The 23289-nt window shown below is 43.7% G+C and overlaps 1 protein-coding gene across 4 annotated transcripts in view; it reads right to left on the bottom strand.

The window, feature by feature from the left end:
* The window catches only part of cerkl (ceramide kinase-like), a 244244-nt gene that overhangs the window by 76600 nt on the left and 144355 nt on the right, over positions 1–23289 (bottom strand). For all 4 annotated transcript variants that reach the window (XM_068035551.1, XM_068035550.1, XM_068035548.1 and 1 more), the window contains 2 exons: positions 14482–14545; positions 3737–3879 (listed from right to left, as the gene is read on the bottom strand). In XM_068035551.1, the coding sequence (XP_067891652.1) occupies positions 3737–3879; positions 14482–14545 (207 nt within the window). The remainder of the gene's footprint in view (positions 1–3736; positions 3880–14481; positions 14546–23289) is intronic.

A 23289-nucleotide genomic window follows, 5' to 3' on the forward strand; every position in this document is an offset into this window, starting at 1 on the left:
TGACTTTGACATGGAATCTATAAGAAGAAATTAATTTACAGTCCCGACCACTTACATCGTCCTCACTCATCACGGACAGCTGCCTATATTGGGCAAATGGTGTTAAACCATTTGTCATCACCACAGGCGTCAAATTACAACAGTGATGCTTAAATGTATTAAACGCGCTGCCTATTTTGGACAGTTCAAAAAGCTTTAATCAGCTGTTCTCACCTCTTTAACGTGTGATTACCTTAGTGATATGTCCATTATTGTCCTTTCATGATTTCTGCAACTTCTTATCGATAAATATAAAGCCTCTCCACATTAAGAGTGACGTATCTATCAGCTGTGACTCATTGAATTGAATGTGAGCTGCCATCAGGAATCAATTTGGGCTATGACAGCTAACAACAGGAGTTGAGTCAGGTTGCAAATTTTCAAAATCTTTGTCATCTATGTCCACTTAAGTTTTTCTCCATCCAAGGTTGGATTAAATACTGTTCCATCAGTTCTTCTGGTTAGTGTCAAATAAAATGTTTAAGAAGAGTGAAAATCGAAGCATTTCAGGTGATTTATGACTGGCTGGTTTTCTGCCATTACCGCTATCAAAATTTGAATTGATTTAATGTGAAGAAAATTAGTGTCAGCCACCATTATGAATCACAGGTATATAAACATAAAATAATTAAGTAGCAAGTTTTCTTTTTACTGAAAGAGAAAGGTTTATCTCATGAGCCTTAAATTTTTCTGTTATATATTATCTAGCCTGATCTTTAAATAGCTGTCCAATGGACAATTAAAAATCACAGAAAACATTGGTTTTAGATTTATATCAAATGTTCAGTACAATAGGCAGATCATAATTGTGCAAAGATTATACTGAATACTCTAGTTCAAGATAATTATCCAAGTTTGATATGTAATTTTAAAGTATTACATACATTAAATCTTGAAGTATAGACCTGATCTGTAAAAATGATCTGATTAAACATTTCTTTCTTTTTTCTTCTTTTGGGCCTCCTTATCTCGAGAGGCAATGGATACGCGCCTGGAGGTGGTCAGTGGTTTGTGAAGCAGCGCCTGGAGTGGCTATAAAGGCCAATTCTAGAGTGACAGGCTCTTCCACAGGTGCTGCAGAGAAATTTGTTTGTCGGGGCTGTTACACAGTTGGCTCTCCCCTTGCGCCTCTGTGTTTTTTCCTGCCAACTACTAAGTCTCTTCGACTCGCCACATTTTAGCCCCGTCTTTATGGCTGCCCGCCAGCTCTGGCGAATGCTGGCAACTGACTCCCACGACTTGTGATCAATGTCACAGGATTTCATGTCGCGTTTGCAGACGTCTTTGAAGCGGAGACATGGACGGCCGGTGGGTCTGATACCAGTGGCGAGCTCGCTGTACAATGTGTCTTTGGGGATCCTGCCATCTTCCATGCGGCTCACATGGCCAAGCCATCTCAAGCACCGCTGACTCAGTAGTGTGTACAAGCTGGGGATGTTGCCCGCCTCGAGGACTTCTGTGTTGGAGATACGGTCCTGCCACCTGATGCCAAGTATTCTCCGGAGGCAGCGAAGATGGAATGAATTGAGACGTCGCTCTTGGCTGACATACGTTGTCCAGGCCTCGCTGCCATAGAGCAAGGTACTGAGGACACAGGCCTGATGCACTCGGACTTTTGTGTTCCATGTCAGTGCGCCATTTTCCCACACTCTCTTGGCCAGTCTGGACATAGCAGTGGAAGCCTTTCCCATGCGCTTGTTGATTTCTGCATCTAGAGACAGGTTACTGGTGATAGTTGAGCCTAGGTAGGTGAACTCTTGAACCACTTCCAGAGCGTGGTCGCCAATATTGATGGATGGAGCATTTCTGATATCCTGCCCCATGATGTTTGTTTTCTTGAGGCTGATGGTTAGGCCAAATTCATTGCAGGCAGCCGCAAACCTGTCGATGAGACTCTGCAGGCACTCTTCAGTGTGAGATGTTAAAGCAGCATCGTCAGCAAAGAGGAGTTCCCTGATGAGGACTTTCCGTACTTTGGACTTCGCTCTTAGACGGGCAAGGTTGAACAACCTGCCCCCTGATCTTGTGTGGAGGAAAATTCCTTCTTCAGAGGACTTGAACGCATGTGAAAGCAGCAAGGAGAAGAAAATCCCAAAAAGTGTGGGTGCGAGAACACAGCCCTGTTTCACGCCACTCAGGATAGGAAAGGGCTCTGAGGAGGAGCCACCATGTTGAATTGTGCCTTTCATATTGTCATGGAATGAGGTGATGATACTTAGTAGCTTTGGTGGGCATCCAATCTTTTCTAGTAGTCTGAAGAGACCACGTCTGCTGACCAGGTCAAAGGCTTTGGTGAGATCAATGAAAGCAATGTAGAGGGGCATCTGTTGTTCACGGCATTTCTCCTGTATCTGACGAAGGGAGAACAGCATGTCAACGGTCGATCTCTCTGCACAAAAGCCACACTGTGCCTCAGGGTAGATGCGCTCGGCCAGCTTCTGGAGCCTGTTCAGAGCGACTCGAGCAAAGACTTTCCCCACTATGCTGAGCAGGGAGATTCCACGGTAGTTGTTGCAGTCACCGCGGTCACCTTTGTTTTTATAGAGGGTGATGATATTGGCATTGCGCATGTCCTGGGGTACTGCTCCCTCATCCCAGCACAGGCATAGCAGTTCATGTAGTGCTGAGAGTATAGCAGGCTTGGCACTCTTGATTATTTCAGGGGTAATGCTGTCCTTCCCAGGGGCTTTTCCGCTGGCTAGAGAATCAATGGCATCACTGAGTTCTGATTTGGTTGGCTGTATGTCCAGCTCATCCATGACTGGTAGAGGCTGGGCTGCATTGAGGGCAGTCTCAGTGACAGCATTCTCCCTGGAGTACAGTTCTAGGTAGTGCTCAACCCAGCGGTCCATTTGTTTGTGTTGGTCAGTGATTGTGTCCCCTGATTTAGATTTGAGGGGGGCGATCTTCTTGATGGTTGGCCCAAGAGCTCTCTTCATGCCATCATACATTCCTCTGATGTTTCCGGTGTCTGAGGCCAGCTGAATATGACTGCATAGGTGTTGCCAGTAGTCGTTTGCGCAGCGCATTACACTATGATTTTGCACCAGAACATAAATTGGTTTTCTACGAATAAACTGCTTTTCTCAAATCTATTAGATTAGCATCTTAACTCATTTCAATAGTGGCAAATATTGTAATCATAATGGAAGTTAATACATTTAAGTTGTTGTAGAAACCAGATATTTTCAGTAAAAGATCCTTCCACTCTCCCCAACCCTGTGTGAGAATACACTGCCCTGCTACAGCAAAATGTTTATTACACAAAAATAGACAGTTCTAAAGTAATTCTGGCAAAAACAGTAATTTTTGCAGTAGCAAAAATATGCACAAATTATGATTGAACATTGGATGCATATCTAAAACCAACATTTTCTGTGATTTGTAATAGCCAATGGACAGATATTTAAAGATCAGGTTAAATAAGACAAAACAATGGCTCATGAGATAGACTTTTCTCTTTCAATAAAAAGAAAACTTTCTACTTATTTTACGTTTGAATTCCTGTTTATATATGCATATACATATATATAGACACACACATACAAATATACACATATACAGACACACATAGACATACACACATATATATATATATAAATAATAAATGCGAGTCATTTAGCTTAGATTATGAAGGGGTGATAAGCGGAATAAGGACAGGTGCAGAGCCAAATGAGTCAGCATTTTCGAAGCCCACCTGCTGGTATTATGCCAAGAGGAAGTCGTGCTTTGACAGGCGTGAAGTTGGAATCAATGTCTCTCCCTGCATCAATCTGGGCTCGGAGGAGTAAACCATGGGCCACTTCACTTGCAGTCCCATCACCACCCACACACACTACTCTGTAGAGCAACAAACAGAACATTATAAAAAACTATAGTGGAGGAATCATTGTATATCATCTGAATAAGCAAGGCTATAATCCTGTCTTTTTGGGGGGAGTGATAGTAAACATGGCCTATTTAAGACAACTTTAAATTAGACTGTATCACCACTCTCCTTGATACTTGCACAGATTTTTTAAAATGATTTTATAATATTAATTTCTTCTTAAACATTTAGCTAGTTATCACTACACTTGAATATAATGCAATACTCACCTTATACCTTTGCTTATATTGTAAGATCTCTCGATTTAAATGTCTATCAAAATGTGGTTATTAGATTTGCCAGTCTTTTTTTTACCCAACTAATTCGTACCACATTCGTACTAAAATGTTGAAAAGTAGAAGGCAGAGCTTAAAACATCCAGGACACAAAAGAAATTGAAGGTACTCACAAGGTCTGGTGGAAACAATTTGAGTTCTAATGTTGCTGATCAGTGACCGGTCTCAACCTCCTCAGGGGGATGGGCCCACCACGTGATTGCAATTCCAGTACCTTCTGATCAGTGATCTTATGAAGGGCACAGTGCAACAGAGTTGGAGCATAGTGAAGTGCCCATCCAGATCTATCAAGGCAGCAAAAGCCCATGTTGACTTGAGCAAGTTAGATTTTTTTTAGTTTTCATTTTGTCACTTCAAAGAAAAAGTGAAAAATACTGTGTGAAAATACATCAGGACCATTAGCATCTAAGAGAGGAGGCTCCTGAGGAAGCTGCCCCAGGATTACCCCAAAGTGACTGGAAGCCTAAGAATGAACAGGAAGAAGAGTAGAACAATGATAACTCGCACATATTTGCTGGCCAGCCACAGTATTAATCGCAAGATTGCTCAACAAGATGCCTGTAACGTGTTCGCAGCCATGCAGCAACTCAGATGGTACCGCACAGGCTGCTCATAATGTGTCCCCAGGCGCAAAAATTTAAAAATACCACACATTCAAATTAACAGGCCCACAAAACAAAAAAAAAATTAGAGAGGGCATTGTAGCTCAATGTGTTTAAGATCAGGACAGCCCAAAGTACAAATGCTTGGGCTCTGGTTTCACTACACTGAAAGTTGAACCATTTCTCATGATCTCCGAGAGATCCCAGTCTTCAACTTCCCTGGGATTCCTTAAATTATTCCCTCTTTAGGTCAATGTTAAATAATCTTAGGCAAACATGCACAAACAGCCCCCAACTGTGATAAAATTAGACAGGAATTATCAGGTCCATGTATCACCAATTATCTGATACTAACTCCACCAGCCACTGATTCAGTGGTCGTATACCAGATGCTCACATATTGTGGTAAAGAGACAACCGAGGAGATTAACCATGTATTGCCAGATTAAAGGTGCAAACAACTACACTTATGCATCAAATACAGCTTTGTGCTGGTTTTTCAAGCTGAGAATTACAATTAATGTGGAACTTCCAACTTCTAAACTTCAATTATCGATTTTCCAGATTATTAGTCAAACTGTTAGCAAATGAAAAGCCTCGTCATATTATAGTCGGACATAAATGAACTTCCAGCAGCTCGAGATAGATTAAATTCAGTTTGTTATTTGCACTTTGCTAATTTTCATTCCATGACCAACTGACAGCCATCGAGCTACATATGACCTCTGAATCCTTCCAATCTGGCCCTCAAAGCCCAGGTAACTCAGTTCTAATTTTGTCTATACTCCTTACTCACTGACTAGTCGTGTTTGAATTTTGTAGGCCTGGAAATTTGGAAATAGATGATCCTAGTGTTGTTGCATCATCGGTGAATAAATCCTGGTTAAGAATGTCAAGATCTATTAACATCTACAATTTGATGCAAGCTAAAGGGAGCATAGATTTAATCTCTACACATAATTGCCAACAGCCCATGTGCTAACATGAGTATTTCCAGCTCATTGTATAATAACTAATAAAAATTGGAGGGGGGGGGGGGAATTCTTGATTATCTGCCAATTTACATTATCCACTAGTGTAGAGGAGAATCTCCTTCATTTCAATGCATAATAAATCTTCCATTGCACTTACCTTAATTATAGAATATAACTTCAGAAAGAATTACTGATCTCACATACAACATATATAGTGCCTTTAACATAGAAAAACATCTCAAAGCATGTGGGAGAATCAAAAAGAATGGATGTCACCTATGATGGCGTAATGGAGGGAGAATTACGAGAATTAACTGAAAGCATGGTCTAAAAAGGGTTTGAAAAAGGGAAAGGGGAAGCGAAGGGAAGGGAAGAAAGAATTGCATTTCACAGAATCATGAAAAGGAGGCCATTTAGCCCATCATGCCTGTGCTGGTTCTTCGAAAGAACAAGAGCTATCCAATTAGTCTGACTCCCCTGCAATTTGTTCCATTTCAAGCATTTATCCAATTCCCTTTTGAAAGTAATTATTGAATTTGCTTCCACTGCCCTTTTAGACAGTGTATTCCAGATCATAACTCACAGCATATTTTTTTCCCCTCATTTTGCCTCTGGTTCTTTTGCCAATTATCTTAAATCTGCGTTGTCTGGTTACCAACTCTCTGCTACTGGAAAGAGCTTCTCCTTATTTGATAAAAAATGTTCATGATTTTGAACACCTATATAAAATCTCCCCTTAACCTGCTTTGTTTTAAGCACAAAAACCCCAGTTTCTCAAGTCTTTCCCATAACTGAAGTCTTTCATCCATGATACTATTCTAGTAAATCTCTCCTGCACCCTCTCCAAGGCTTTGGCATGTTCCTAAAGTGTGGTGCCCTGAATTGGACACAATACTCCAGCGAGGGCATAACCAGGGTTTTATAAAGGTTTAGCATAACTTCCTTGCTTTTGCACTCATACCTCTATTCATAAAGCCAAGGATTCCTTATGCCTTTTTAACAGTCTTCTCAACTTGTCCTGCGCCGTCAAAGACTTGCGTATGTACTCCCTCAGGACTCTCTTGTTCCTGCACCCCCCACTGTACAATTATACCTTTAGTTTATACTCCTTTTCCTCATTCTTTATACCAAAATGAATCATTACACACTTCTCTCTGTTCAATTTCATCTGCTGTGTATCTGCCTTTTCACATGTCTATGTCCTCCTGAAGTCTGTTACTATCCTCCTCAATGTTTACTCTATTTCCGAGTTACATGTCATCTGGAAACTTTGAAATTATGCTCTTTATACCCAAGTCCAGGAAGTTAATATATCAAAAAGAGCAGTGGTCCCAGCACCGACTTCTGGAGATACTACTACACACTTGCCTCCAGTCTGAAAGACCACCATTCACCATTATACACTACATTTTGTCCCTCAGCCAATCTTGTATCAACACAGCCATTGCTCCTTTAATCCCATGGGCATCAATTTTGCAAACAAGTCGATTATCTGGTACGTTACCAAATTTTGAAAGTCCATATACGCAACATCAGCTGTACAATCCTCATTAACCATCTCTGATGCTTCGTCACAGAACTCAACCAAGTCAGTGAAACACCATTTGCCATTAATGAATTCATAGTGGCTTTCATTTATTTACCCATACTTTCGCAAATGCCTATTAATTTTCTCCCGGATTAATGTCCTAAAAAGTTTCTCTACCACCAACAATAGGCTGACTGGCCTGTAGTTGCCAGATTTAACCCTCTCCCTTTTTTTTTTAACCGGGGTATAATGTTTGCAATTGTCCAGTCCTCTGGCACCATTATCATATGTAAGGAGGATTGGAAGATTGTGGCCAGAGCCTCTGTAATTTCCACCCTTACTTCCCTTACGAACTTTGGATGCACCCACTTTGGACAGGGCGACTTTTCTCCTTTTGAATGCTGCCAATCTTTTCAGTACCTCTTTATTTTTATCCTATCCAATTTCTTTACTACCTCCTCCTTATTGCGGCACTGGAAGCATCCTTTTCTTTAGTAAAAACAAATACAATGTACTCATTTAGTACCTCAGACATCCCTCCACAAGATTTCTTGAGTCCCAATTGGCTTTACACTACCTTTGATTACCTTTAAGACTTTTGGGTTCTCTTTTGTTACCTACTAATCTTGTATTTGTATAGCACCTTTAATGTAATAAAACAACATTCCGGCAATAGTACTGAAGACCTGTGCTCTAGAACTTGCCGCACCCCTAGCCAAGCTGTTCCAGTACAGCTACAACACTGGCATCTACCCTGCAATGTGGAAAATGGCCCAGGTATGTCCTGTACACAAAAAGCAGGACAAGTCCAACCCGGCCAATTACCGCCCCATCAGCCTACTCTCAATCATCAGTAAAGTGATGGAAGGTGTCATCAACAGTGCCATCAAGCGGCACTTGCTTAGCAATAATTTGCTCAGTGACGCTCAGTTTGGGTTCCATCAGGGCCACTCAGCTCCTGACCTCATCACAGCCTTGGTTCAAACATGGACAAAAGAGCTGAACTCAAGGTGAGGTGAGAGTGACTGCCCTTGACATCAAGGCAGCATTTGACCGAGTATGGCATCAAGGAGCCCTAGCAAAACTGAGGTCAATGGGAATCAGGGGGAAAACCCTCTGCTGGCTGGAGTCATACCTAGTGCAAAGGAAGAAGGCTGTGGTTGTTGGCAGTCAAACAGCTGAGCTCCAGGACATCACTGCAGGAGTTCCTCAGGGTAGTGTCCTAGGCCCAACCATCTTCAGCTGCTTCATCAATGACCTTCCTTCAATCATAAGGTCAGAAGTGGGGATGTTCGCTGATGATTGCACAATGTTCAGCACCATTCATGACTCCTCAGATACTGAAGCAGTCTGTGTAGAAATGCAGCAAGACCTGGACAATATCCAGGCCTGGGCTGACAAGTGGCAAGTAACATTCGCGCCACACAAGTGCCAGGCAATGACCATCTCCAACAAGAGAGAATCTAACCATCTCCCCTTGACATTCAACGACATTACCATCGGTGAATACCCCACTATCAGCATCCTAGGGGCTACCATTGACCAGAAAATGAATTGGAGTAACCATATAAATACCGTGGCTACAAGAGCAGGTCAGAGGCTAGGAATCCTGAGGCGAGTAACTCACCTCCTGATTCCCCAAAGCCTGTCCACCATCTACAAGGCACAGGTCAGGAGTGTGATGGAATACTCTCCACTTGCCTGGATGGGTGCAATTCCAACAACACTCAAGAAGCTCGACACCATCCAGGACAAAGCAGCCCACTTGATTGGCACCCCATCTACAAACATTCACTCCCTCCACCACCGACACACAGTGGCAGCAGTGTGTACCATCTACAAGATGCACTGCAAACAATGCACCCCAAGGCTCCTTAGACAGTATCTTCCAAACCCGCGACCTCTACCAACTAGAAGGGTTCGGGTAGCAAATGCATGGGAACACCACAACCTGCAAGTTCCTCTCCAAGTCATACACCATCCTGACTTGGAACTATATCGCTGTTCCTTCACTGTCGCTGGGTCAAAATCCTGGAACCCTTTCTAACAGCACTGTGGGTATACCTATCCCAAATGGACTGCAGCGGTTCAAGAAGGCAGCTCACCACCACCTTCTCAAGGGCAATTAGGGATGGGCAATAAATGTTGGTCTGGCCAGTGACGCCCACATCCCATGAATGAATTATTAAAAAAATCCAGGCGCTTCACAGGAGCATTTGAAACAAAATATGACATCGTGCCATGTAAGGAGATGTTAGGTCAGATGGCCTAAAGCTTGGTCAAAGAAGTAGGTTTTGAGGAGTGTCTTAAAGGAGGAAAGCAAGGTAGAGAGGCGGAGAGGTGTAGGGAGGGAATTCCGGAGCTTAGGGCCTAGGCAGTTGAAGGCATGGCCACCAATGATGGAGCATTTAAAACCGGAGATGCTCAAAAGTCCAGAATTAGATGAGCGCTGATATTTCCCAGGGTTGTGGGGAAGGAGGAAATTACAGATATAGGGAGGAGTAAAGCCATGGAGGGATTTGAAAACAAGGATGAAAATTTTAAAATCAAAACGTTCCTTGACTGGGAGTCAACGTAAATCAGTGAGCTGAGGGGCGATACGTGACTGGATTTGGTGCGAGTTAAGACACAGACAGCACAGAGTTTTGGATGACCTCAAGGATGTGGGAGACCAACCAGGAGTGCGTTAGAATAGTCAAGACTAGAAGTATGAAGCATGAACAAGGGATTCAGCAGCAGATGAGCTGAGACAAGGGCAAAATTAGGCAATGTTACGGAGGTGGAAATAGGCGGTCTTAGTGATGGCAAAAATATGTGGTCTTAAGCTCAGCTTGAGGTAAAATATGACATCAAGATTGAGAACAGACTGGTTTAGTCTCAACTATTGCCAGGGAGAGGGTAGGGAATTAGGGAACACAGCTTAGAATGAAGACCAAAAACAATCACTTCAGTCTTCCCAATATTTAATTAGACGAAATTACTGCTCATCCAGTACTGGATGACAGATAAGCAGTCTGATAATTTAGCAGTAGTGGAGGAGTTGAGGGAGGGGTGGTGAAGTAGAGCTGGGTGTTGTCAGACTACATATGAAAACTCTTTTTAGATGATATCACCAAGGGACAGCATGCAGATGAGAAATAGGAGGGGGCCATGAATAGATCCTCAGGGGACACTAGAGGTAATGGTGCCTGAATGGGAAGAGAAGCCATTGCAAGCGATAGATCTGGCTACAACTAGATAGATAAAAATGGAACCCGGTGAGAGCAGTCCCACCCAGGTAGACAGTGGTGGAGAGGTGTTAGAGGAGGATTGTGTGGGCATCCATGTCAAAGGCTGCAGACAGGTCGAGAAGGATGAGGAGGGACTGTTTACCTTTGTCACAGTCACATAGGATGTCATTTGTGACTTTGATGAGAGCTGTTTCATTACTATGGCAGGGGCGGAAACCTGATTGGAGGGATTCAAACATGGAGTTACAGAAGAAATGGGCACGGATTTGGGAAACGACAACACGTTCAAGGACTTCAGAGAAGAAAGGGAGGTTGGAGATTGGGTTGTAGTTTGCAAGGACAGTGGGGTTAAGGGTTGTTTTTTTGACGAGACGGATGATGACGGCAGATTCAAAGGAGAGACGGAAAACAGCTGAAAAGAATTAACATGGGGACCAGCAGGGGAAGTTGGGTGGTCAGCAGTTTAGTGGGAATAGGGTCAACAGAGCAAGAGGTGAGTCTCATGGGACAAGATGAATTCACAGAGGGCATGAGGGGAGATAGGAGAGAAATTAGAGAATGATGCGAGATCGGGGCAAGAGCAGTGGGGAAATTTAGAAGAATAATGGCCCGGTGGGCTAGTGGAAGGGTTGGGTGGGGGGTGGGGGGGGTGGTGGGGAGAATGCGGCAGAAGCAGCTGATTGGATGGTCTCAATCTTAGTGACAAAGAAGTGTATGAGCTCCTGACACTTAATGTTGGAGTTGAGAGTGAAGGAGATAGGGGAGAGGGATTTAAGAAGACAGTTGCAAGTAGAGAAAAAAAGCCGGGCATTATCTTTGCATTCCAGCATGATTCTGGAATAGTGAACAGTTTTAGCAGATGAGAGCTGGACCAGATAGTGCTTTATGTGGTCCAGCAGATCTGGTGATGAATGGCTAAACCAGCTGTCCACCATGTCCTTTCAAGTCTGCATCCCTTGGACTTAAGAGAGCAGAGATGAGGGCCATACCAGGGGAATGACCAGGGTGAGAGAGAGTCTTTTCCTCTCTTATTTTCTTTTTCAGTTCTCTTCTGTACTTTTTGTATTCAGCTTGATTCTTTACTGAATTACCAATTTATCCTAAGCCTCCTTTTTCTGTTTTATTTTAATCTCTACATCTTCAGTTATCCAGGGAGCTCTCGCTTTGGATGCTCTTCCTTTCCTCCTCAGGAAAATCAGTCGCATATGTACCTGAACTATTTCCAATTTAAAGGCCTCCAATTGCTCATTTACTGTTTTACTTGCCAATTTTGGAATCCAATTCATCTGTGCCAGTCCCTTTTCAACTCACTGAAATTATCCCTCTTCCAGTTAAGTATTTTTACATTTGATTTTCAATACCCTTTTCTATACCTACTCTGAACTTAATGATATTGTGACCACTGTTTCCCAAATGCTTTCCGACTGAAACGTGCTCGACTCGCCTCACTTCATTCCCCAGAACTAGATCCAGCACTGCTTCCTTCTTTGTTGGGTGGAAACATACTTACACAGCATCTTTCATGACCTCAGGAAGTACCAAAGCACTTCACAGGCAGTGAAGTATTTTGTTGTAATGTAAGGAAATGCAGCAGCCAATTTATACACAAGATGAAATAAATGTCTAATTAATATATTTTAAAAGATGTTTATAGAGGGATAATTGGTAGCTGGAACACCAGGAGAACTCCCCTGCTGTTTTTTAGTTTCATGGGATCTTATGTCCACCTGACAGTACATACAGGACCTCAGATTAATTCCTCATTAGAAAGGCAGCATCTCATATAGTAGAGGACTGCCTCAATATAGTACCAAAGTGTCAGCCTAGATTATGTGCTCAAGATTCTGGAGTGGGGCTTGAACCTCGAACCTTACTCAGATTTTTCTGAAGGTGGAGACAGAAGAAAAGAATCAGAAGGGTTTAGGGATGTAGTTGTAGAAAATCTGGCTGAGCAGACAGAAGGCTCTGCCACCAGTGTTAGGTAGGCATAAAGGGGGTATACAAAAGGCCAAAGATCCAAAAGACCAAAGGGTGAGGGAATGCAAAGCTAGAAATGTAGGCTGTAAAGGAAGGGTGGTAAGGCCAAGGATTAATTTGAAGATGAGGATGAAGATTTTAAATTCAATGTATGGGGGGGGCACAGAAAATGTGGATCAGTGAGAATGGGGGATGACGGGCAGGCAGGACTCATTAGGAATAAAATACAGGTGGCTGAATTTTGAATGAGCTGGAGACAATGGAGGGGGAAGAACGGACTTTTGAGGTTGAAGATCGAGCTTTTGAAAGGGAAAGAGACGGCACCTGAGCAGAGCACGCCATTAAAAAGATTAGCAGGCCTGAGGCATCAGAAAATGTAACTGAATGGTTAAGCAGAGGGTGATGAGTGGATCAAGGGAGAGAGGGAGGTAGATATGATGGAAGTAAGGGGAGAGGCCAATGTAGGAATTAATGATAAAGTTTACACCATTGCCACTGCAGTTTGACAGGGAAAATAATGGAATCTGTAGCCAGGTGGGGAGCCTTCACTCACATGCCCAATTTCTGTCAGGGTTAGGATATCAATCTAGTCATTAACAAAAAAGTCACAAATGGCAAGGGTCCTGTTAGTGAGTGAATATTCTGCAGGACAATGTGGAGAAGCACAGTGGTTGAACAACCGGCAGGGCTGGAGGGGACAATTGAAGAAATTAGAAAATGGGAATAAGGTTAGAGATTCTGGAAGAGAATCCAAAGGAAGGAGCAGAGGGAAGTTATGTACGTGTTAAAGACGCGCTCAATTCTCGAGTTGGTAACAGGAGAGAAGGTTAGCTAGGAGTGCTTCCAAGTGAGCAGAGGTTCATGGCACTGGAAAAGGTAGAAGTGGAAGGGGGCATGGTTGGAAGGGGTGGGAGCAGTATAAGGTGAGGAAATTGCCAAAAACTAAAAGTGGACTGGCAGCCAGTTTAATTGAGGAGTGGAGACAGAGGGATGTTGGGTTTAATTGTACTTGAATTAGAAATGTTGCAGGGCGTATTAGAGAAAGTCTTATACTCCGGTAAAGGTTAACTAGCAACTCTATTATTTACAGTTACTATACACACTCTCCACAAGCCACCTAAGCTAGCATCCTTTGTGTTGTTAAACCTTCTTCTTCTTCTCAAGCCTATCTCATGTGACAGTTACATCATCGCTCATAGAGTGGGAGGGGTCTCTCACTGTCTTCGCTATTAACCCTTCACAACCCTATACTACAAGGGAGACCTTAAGATCCTTTAGATTAAATAGACTTTTGAAAGATAGCTAAGGAAAAAGAGTCTTATGGTAGAGTTTCAACACAAGAAGGTATCTGCAGGTTAACTGCAGGTTAAAATGACCAAATAATCCACACATCAATTTTTCAATTGCCTTACAAAAGATTATTTCTTGAAATCTGAAAAGCTATTCAGTAGTCAAAGGGGTGATTTGAAATATCCCAATTGTGACAGACTATCAAGAAGCATAAATTGCAGGTATAAGCTCTAAAGTAGGCAAAATTCAGCGTTGCCCTTTTTTTCTTCATTAACAGGGGATGCCAATGTTTAAGTCTCGACCGCATACAATAGTGTCACCACTAGTCATTGTAAACAAGAGCAGAAAGTATTAAAGGAGAGCTAAATTTTACTCTAATGCAAGCACCAGGGAGATAAACTGTTGTATGAAACCTTGCAGCAGTCCTTTGCATGAAGGTACTTCATCACTGCTTACCGAACAAGTAATTAAATACCCCACCTGCTGTGATTATACACGAAGTTCTTTGTCTAAAAAAAATTTCAATTGCAAATGGTTGATTATTGTCATTTAGTTATTGCATTATTGATACAGTAACAGAAATCTATTTGCAGAAGGAGTTACATTTGGGGGGAACCCATCACAGATTGACAGAATTCAACAAATACTTTGGTAGCTTTGTTTCAGAGTTTACATACCCATCAAATTCTTGAATATCACATTCCTTGAGAACTGAAAAAGCATGTCCTTCATATTCTGTAACTACAAAAGAAAGACATGATCAGGTGTAGAAAATGAAGTAATCTGAAGATGTGACAACATTTTTGAAAAAAAAATCAGTACCTTTGAACTTGTGGTTGCCATATGTATGAACATATGGTAAGGCTATAAAAGGCAAATTATACTAGAATGTGTATTTTATAATTAAGAGAAAAGCAATGCAAACACATAATTAGATGCCAACGCAGTTTGTACTGATTTTTCCAAAATTGAATACTTCTGTATAGCATTTTCTAAGCATCTATCTTTACTTCCACATACAACAATTCGATTTTGTGCATTTTTACTTTTAAGGTTAAGTTAACTTATAAGTAGAGAAATAAGGAACAGAAATATTACTCTGAATATAACATGAAAGTACAGGAAAACACCAGTGATAACATCAAATGATAGTAGGGAGAAGGTGGCAAAGCTACACACCAGAGCCTGCATTCTCCAGAGGATCTGAATCTGTCATTCCACATTGCCATCTCTACTGTGTTTATGCCCTATGTGGCATTCTAAATGCCAAGGAAAATGGGATGAGCTGGCATGCTGCAGATGGCACTAAGCATCATAACTGCATTTAGCATTTTCTAAGGCAGCTTTGCCAGAAGAGACGGCCCAGCTGGATCTACCCATCAAAGATTTCTGCTGACTGACATGACACTTGCAGATGGATTTTTGTGTAAGAATGTGCATCATTATCTGCAAGATTACATTAATCTTTCACGCTTGTCCGTTTCCCGGTACCAGTGTGCTTCTGGTTATAACTTCAACAATATACTATTTTAAAAACATGTAAAAGTTGACCATCAGATTAGTTCAAAGAACCACTTAAGGATTAAGGATACTGTGTACAACGCCTGAACTCTCTCATATTAAGTACACTTTTATAAATATACTTAATATAAATATAATAGACTATCAATACATGAATAGAACACATCTGCTTGAAATTATAACATACTGGATTAGTAATAAGAAGCATCTTTCTTTTAGAATGAACAAGACAAAAGCAATTAAGCATCTCAGTTTGACAAACTTCATTTTGCATTTAATTGCCAGTCAGTCCATCTGTATCACAAAATAACTGCAAAACACTCCAGTCATTCAATGTAACTGTAGGGGGAGTAGTGAACAGTTAAATAAATTGGATTATAGCACCAATGATTTCCACTACACATGTGGCCCAGTACATAAAGCTGCTCAGCAGAATATGCTGACATATCTGTGGTTATGCAAGAAAACAATGTCATTATTCACCAATTCAAAAAGGCAATTCATTCATCCTTTGAGAATTGCTATGTGAAACTAAAATAAAAACTAGAAGATTACAAGTCTCTTTATTTAAAATATATACTTTAACTGATGAAACATGTTGTGGTATAATGCATTTATTTTGTTCATTTTTAGAATATTCTGCATTAGAATGGCAGAAAAATCCAGTTCATAGATCTTGTGTTATGACTTTAAAACATGCAAACATTATTTTGCATTCAAAGGGCTAAGTGATTACTGCAGAATTTAGACCATATCTGAAAAGCAGTATAATTATTTATTTTTAGTATCACTAACATTTAAAAAATTATGGAGACACTTTTCATCTGCCGACCATTTTCCAGTGCAAACAGACATATCAACAGAATCTTTTAAAAAAACTACTGCTAACTTGCCATCCCAGGCACACTCAACTTGATTTTCAAGTGGGCCTTAAAATAAGAATCAGTCCTCCTGCCCAAAACAGGCAGGGGCTTAATTAAAATATTTAAATCAGTGTATTTAGGACCCTGGTGCAATTTTGGTCTTCCCTTGGATGGAGACTGTCCATTGACTACAGGGCCCTCCTAACTACTTTTTTTTTATTCATTCATGAGATGTGGGCGTCGCGGGCCAGGCCAGCATTTATTGCCCATCCCTAATTGCCCTTGAGAAGGTGATGGTGAGCTGCATTCTTGAACCGCTGCAGTCCATTTGCGGTAGGTATACCCACAGTGCTGTTAGGAAGGGAGTTCCAGGATTTTGACCCAGCGCCAGTGAAGGAATGGCGATATAGTTCCAAGTCAGGATGGTGTGTGACTTGGAGGGGAACTTGCAGGTGGTGGTGTTCCCATGCATTTGCTGCACGAACCCTTCTAGTTGGTAGAGGTCGCGGGTTTGGAAGGTGGTGTCTAAGGAGCCTTGGTGAATTGTTGCAGTGCATCTTGTAGATGGTACACACTGCTGCCACTGTGCGTCAGTGGTGGAGGGAGTGAATGTTTGTAGATGGGGTGCCAATCAAGCGGGCTGCTTTGTCCTGGATGGTGTCGAGCTTCTTGAGTGTTGTTGGAGCTGCACCCATCCAGGCAAGTGGAGAGTATTCCATCACACTCCTGACTTGTGCCTTGTAGATGGTGGACAGGCTTTGGGAAGTCAGGAGGTGAGTTACTCGCCTCAGGATTTCTAGCCTCTGACCTGCTCTTGTCGCCACGGTATTTATATGGCTACTCCAGTTCAGTTTCTGGTCAATGGTAGCCCCTAGGATGTTGATAGTGGGGTATTCAGCGATGGTAATGCCGTTGAATGTCAAGGGGAGATGGTTAGATTCTCTCTTGTTGGAGATGGTCATTGCCTGGCACTTGTGTGGCGCGAATGTTACTTGCCACTTATTGGCCCAAGCCTGGATACTGTCCAGGTCTTGCTGCGTTTTTACACGGACAGCTTCAGTATCTGAGGAGTCACAAATGGTGCTGAACATTGTGCAATCATCAGCGAGCATCCCCACTTCTGACCTTATGATTGAAGGAAGGTCATTGATGAAGCAGCTGAAGATGGTTGGGCCTAGGACACTACCCTGAGGAACTCCTGCAGTGATGTCCTGGAGCTCAGATGATTGACCGCCAACAACCACAACCATCTTCCTTTGCGCCAGGTATGACTCCAGCCAGCAGAGGGTTTTCCCCGATTCCCATTGACCTCAGTTTTGCTTGGGCTCCTTGATGCCATACTCGGTCAAATGCTGCCTTGATATCAAGGGCAGTCACTCTCGCCTCACCTCTTGAGTTCAGCTCTTTTGTCCATGTTTGAACCAAGGCTTGAACTCCAGTGAATACTGTCAGCCTTCACCTGGTGGTCCTGGGGAGCACTAGATGGAAGGGAGAAAGTGTCAGGAACTCAGCACCTGGCTTCCCACCAAGATTTGGGTATTGGGGATAGAAGCAGCAGTCAGCGGTGGTCTAAGCAGGGACTGGAGAAGGGAATTTAAGATGGGGTGGGGATATTGTGCTCAGCCACTGATTTCTTCCATTTCTTCTGCTGCTAACCCACCTTGGGGCAGTATATTAAGGGCTTCAAAGCCCAGAGAAGAAATAATGGTGGCTGAACGCTTCTGTCTACCTCCAGTGCGGCAGTCCTGACTGAGAGGGTGCTAGCATGGCATGCCGTGCATGCGCCATAAGCATGTGTTCAGCTGCATGATGGACCCATCCCCACTAGCATTGTTTAAAGAGCCAATCATTCAACTTCCAGGTGAGGTGTTTTTGCTTACTTCTGCTGGTGCAGGTTTGTGGAAGTACTGTGTTATATATCTGGAGGAGTTTGTGATTTGTTGGATTTTCAAGAGAGTGGTGCTACATCCCGACAGGGATGTCAGAGGATTCTTCCAGGCGAGAGCAGGTGGCATCAGTAACATCTCGCAGTTCGCCATGATTCGCTATCTCAGGAAGCCACAGAGGCTCTGTATGCCAGGAAAGGGGACTTCATCATCTCCTCACTGACCAGAAAGAAGCAGGATAAGCGAGCACATGGATTTGCCAGGCTGGTGGGAGGGGACAATCAACTGCATACATGTGGCTCTGCGGGCTCCACATGTTAATGGTGAGATGTTCTGTAACTGCAAAGGGTTTCACTCTATCAATGTCCAGTTGGTGTGTGACCATGACCAGAAGATCTTCTTAGTCAATGCCTCCTGTCCTGGAAGCAGCCACAATGGGGCGGCACAGTGGCGCAGTGGTTAGCACCGCAGCCTCACAGCTCCAGGGACCCGGGTTCGATTCTGGGTACTGCCTGTGCGGAGTTTGCAAGTTCTCCCTGTGTCTGCGTGGGTTTCCTCCGGGTGCTCCGGTTTCCTCCCACATGCCAAAGACTTGCAGGTTGATAGGTTAATTGGCCATTATAAATTGCCCCTAGTATAGGTAGGTGGTAGGGAAATATATAGGGACAGGTGGGGATGTGGTAGGAATATGGGCTTAGTGTAGGATTAGTATAAATGGGTGGTTGATGGTTGGCACAGACTCGGTGGGCCGAAGGGCCTGTTTCAGTGCTGTATCTCTAAACTAAACAATGCCTTCGTCCTTGCAGCAGTCAGCAGTACCCGTCATATTTGGCCCACCACAGTGAACCAAAGACTAGCAGCTAGGTGACAAGGGATACCCTCTATACACCAGGCTAATAAGTCCCCACCACCCAACAACATTGCACTTATAACGAGAGCCATGCATTTATAAGGAACATCATGGAGCAAACCATCAGCATCCTCAAGCAATAGCTCCACTACCTGGATTGCTCAGGGAACATTTGCCGGTAATCACCAGTGCATGTGTTCAAAGTTCATGGTGGTCTGCTGTATCCTCCATAACCTCGCTATCATAAGGGCACAGCCCATCCCACCAGGCATTCGGAGGCTACCTTGGGAGGAAGAGGAGGAAAAGCAAGAGAAGGCAGGGGGAGCATCCAAGTCCTCATCAGTCTGAACAGGCTGTTCGACAGCAGATACCGAAACTCCAGTTCCCAAAAGATGCCATCCCATCATCAAGGTCACCCCACCTTTCAATCAATCATGTACCATCAGAACGTACTCATGTCCAAAATACTGAAATAAAAGCCACCAATCAAAAATCATTCTATAATAACTTCATCCAACAACACATCCAGTAATAAATACAAAACTGAACTATTCACACTATTACATCCCCTTAGTGCCTCTCTTGTGGGTGCCTTGCCTGTCCTGGTGTGGGACACTAATATCCTCGTGCTCCTATGCAGTGCCACCCCAGTGGCTGCAGCATGACTGGTGGAAGGCTGTTGACTTTCACTGGGGAAGACTGCAGATGGCCTAGCGGGAATGATCTCAAGCAACTCAGGGCCTTGCGGGCCCAGCTTCAGACTGCACCACCTGGGCATAGGCAGCAGCAGTCTCGGCTGGCTGGCTGATAGGCAAAGGCGCTGGCCGTGGTAGTGGTGGAAAGCAGAAAATCTATCATCTTGAGAGAGGACAGCAGGTCCGTGCACCACAGAGCCACTGCCACTACCCTGGAGTGGTCCCTCAGCAATCCAATAATCTCTTAGAGGACAGATTGCTGGACTGCTATTAGAGCCTGAATGCCCCTTTATCATTGACATCCGCAGGCATGATGTCAGCAGTTTGAGCCTGCATGGCTGTAAGCATGAATTGCATGACCTCAGTTTGAGTTTTCACTGCAGCACAGAGATGTTGGGTAGCTGCTGCCTGTGCTGCAATGAAAGCTGAGATATGCCACCAGAAGCTGCATCATGGGCAGGTCCGCAAGTACACTCATGGAGTTTCCCATCATTTCCATGATGGAAAGGATGGGTTCCAAGCTCTGTGCAAAGCCCTCTGCCAAGTGGAGCCAGACTCCTCCATGCTCCTTGACAGTTAAAACAGACTGTCTGGCAGGCCTGCCAATGCACTAAGCATCTCAGTGTGCATGGCTATCAGTGTTCTCCTGTACTCTGCGGCATCAGTCCTCATCTGAGTCCTGTGCAGCAGAACTCATCAGTGACCTTGCCCTCCGATGAGCTGGCACACAGACCATCCTTTCCCCTTGCCCTGGCTACAGCCCACTCGTTTGCTTACTCACCATATTATGATCCAGACTATATACTACCTTCTCATGTACACGCAGTGCCAGTATTTGTGTCAAAGGTTTTGCCAGTTCTGAGTATTTCCAGCACTTTCTGTTTTTATTTCAGTTTTCCAGCATCTACAGTATTTTGCTTTATTGAACTGAAATAGGTCTGTTTTCGGGCGCTGCGGTCGTGATACGTGATTACCCGCTGCCCTGTCCCATTGAAGCACGACGTTTGCCTGCTGCCTGCCTCAATGGGACAGGGCACTGTGTAATCAAGAATTGCAGCCCCTGTGCCCAAAAATGGGCCTAATCCAATTTTTCCCCTCTCATGTCTATCTACAACAGTAAATGGACAAACGCATGTTGTTCAAAGGCTTAGAGTCAACACTCACGGCCTTAGACTCATTAGCCATATTTCTGCTACTTAAGGTCCTCTGTCCCTAATCCAGAGTACATTTTAGCTCATTCTACAAATTCAAACTACCTGTACAGAGTTTAAAGTTTAAAACTACCTTACAAAATAGGTTACCTGTGCTTTTTTCAGTAGCTGGAACTCAGCTCACATTTGATTATCCAGCACCCTGAACTCCACAGCTATCAGGAATACACTGTATGCTCGCAGGCCGTGACTGTGCTTTGCCACCAAATCACTTCTAGTTTAAGCGAACTTGTTGTAGCCTACAGTGCCCATTCGACACCTGCTGCACTTCAGAATTATACTTCAGTGCACTGCTTTCCTCTGATGTGTGTTGAGTCCCGGACAGATACCCACTTTCTCCTGAGCTGAATCCAATTTCTCTGCTGACTCCTCGATCTTATGCGGTGGAAGTGAAGGACCAGAGATACCGTCACAACCGCAGGCACATACGCACAACTGGAGAAGCAGTTCTTTCACGACAGGCGGCCGATCAGGAAGATGAGATCTCACCAACTGCACAGACCATAGAACAACTATCAGCCCCAGAGGTCCTCGGCACCCCAACAACGGAAATGGAACAACAACAGTTACTGTGGCAACAAGTGACAAGGGAACGACACTCGCCGGAGAAGGAAAACCAACCAGATGAGCAGCCAACGACAATGCACACGTGCACCATTAAGAGACTGACACGATATAAAGACTATGTGTGCAATGCATGTGCAGAGACTGACGAGATGACGAGCTGCTAATGCATGAGAACAGATATGTGCATCATGGGTAACTTGGACAACTCACAGTGCAAATGATAATGCATGCAAATTCTATTTTTCTGGGGTTTTTTTGTATGAAAAAGGGGATGTTTGAGATAGAAATGTAATAATGTACCAATGTGCCTCCTGGCTTGCCATAGTCATGTGACCTCTACCATGAGGCACTCTAACTGCAGGCATTACAGTCAGTTTCAATAAAGACTCAGAACACACCAGACTGGTGTCCTGTGAGCTTGTAATAATGACTATGTAACCTGTATTCTCTCTGTATCCATTCTCATGTGCATTTTAGTTGCTGCTGCAGTTCCAATCCTAATACTTCTATTTGCATTTTCTTGAGCCCCTCTCAAGCACTTCGCACCTGCCTCCTCCCCTTCCTGTCATCTAGCTGTGCCATCTTTCATTTATCCCATTTCTCCTCTACCCCCACAATCCCCACCCCAGTCTAGGTGTCAGCTGTGTCTCAGTGGTAGCACGCTCATCTCTGAGTCAGGAGGTTATGGGTTCAAGTTCCACTTCAAACACTTGAACATAGAAGACAGGCTGACACTCCAGTGCAGTGTTGAGGAAATGTAGCATTGTCGGATTTTTCAGATGAGATGTTAAACCAAGGTGCCCTCTTCCCTCTCAGGTACACGTATAAGATTCCATGCCACTATTTCGAAGAGTAGGGGATGTCCCCCTGGTGTCCTTGCCAATATTTATCCATCAACCAAAATCACAAGAAAAACAGATTACCAAGTCATTGTCACGTTGCCGTTTGTGGGACATTGCTGTGAACAATTTGGCTGCTGTGTTTCCTACGTTGCAACAATAACTATACTTCAAAAGTACTTAATTGGCTGTAAAACGTTGTGATATGTAATTACTCCACACAACATCACAAGAAGTGATGTCATTCAGCACGTGATCAGTTAGTTGGAGTTGAGCAAGACAGAGCTCTCCCTTTAAATGTGCTACTATACAAAGAAAGAGCCCACAGTTCATGGCCACTCAACTTAAGACTGTTTGGTTCCTTATTGCTACATAAAAGCAATAACGCAATATGGTGGCATTGGTGACATGGGAGACAGCGTATGGTTTCTGAAGAATCACCCCCTCATCGACATCGCAGCAATGTGTGGTCTCTGGAGCAGCACACCTTTCACAACATGGCGATTGCGACACGCAGGGAAGAGCACAGTTCTGAGGTAAAACTACTATAGAGAAGCCAGGGAATGGTACTCACAGAGACCAGCGATTTCGGGCAGGACATGAAGACCAGCGCTCTCTCTTGTTGTAAACCAGCATGGACTGGGCCACTTCATCAGGGGCGGCAGCGATTCGGCACGGGCAAGTAATGACTTTCCATAAAATCACAGTGCGTACATGAAGGGGGTTGTTCAGATCAATGGTAGCCAGAAAGAAACAGCAGAAATCGGGCGGAATTATGCTCGGAAACAGCAAACAAGGTTGGTTCTTTCGAGACTGCGGATCGGCATCGCCATTACGCGCCAGGTGTTTTCCCACTGTTAGTGCTTCATGGCGGGGCCTCTCCGATTGCAGGCAGAAAGCCCACGCTGCAGGCACAGGTTATAGGCATGACTGAAGCTCAACTCTGCAGACACAGTAGACCTGCAAGTTTTTTTTCCCCTCTAGGGAAAGGCCCAAGAAAAAAAGGAGGCTGCAATTTAAAGGGGAAAGCTCCAGCTGCATTTTTTGACACTG

This window comes from Heterodontus francisci, chromosome 7 (genome assembly GCF_036365525.1).
Source record: "Heterodontus francisci isolate sHetFra1 chromosome 7, sHetFra1.hap1, whole genome shotgun sequence".
Lineage (NCBI taxonomy): Eukaryota > Metazoa > Chordata > Chondrichthyes > Heterodontiformes > Heterodontidae > Heterodontus > Heterodontus francisci.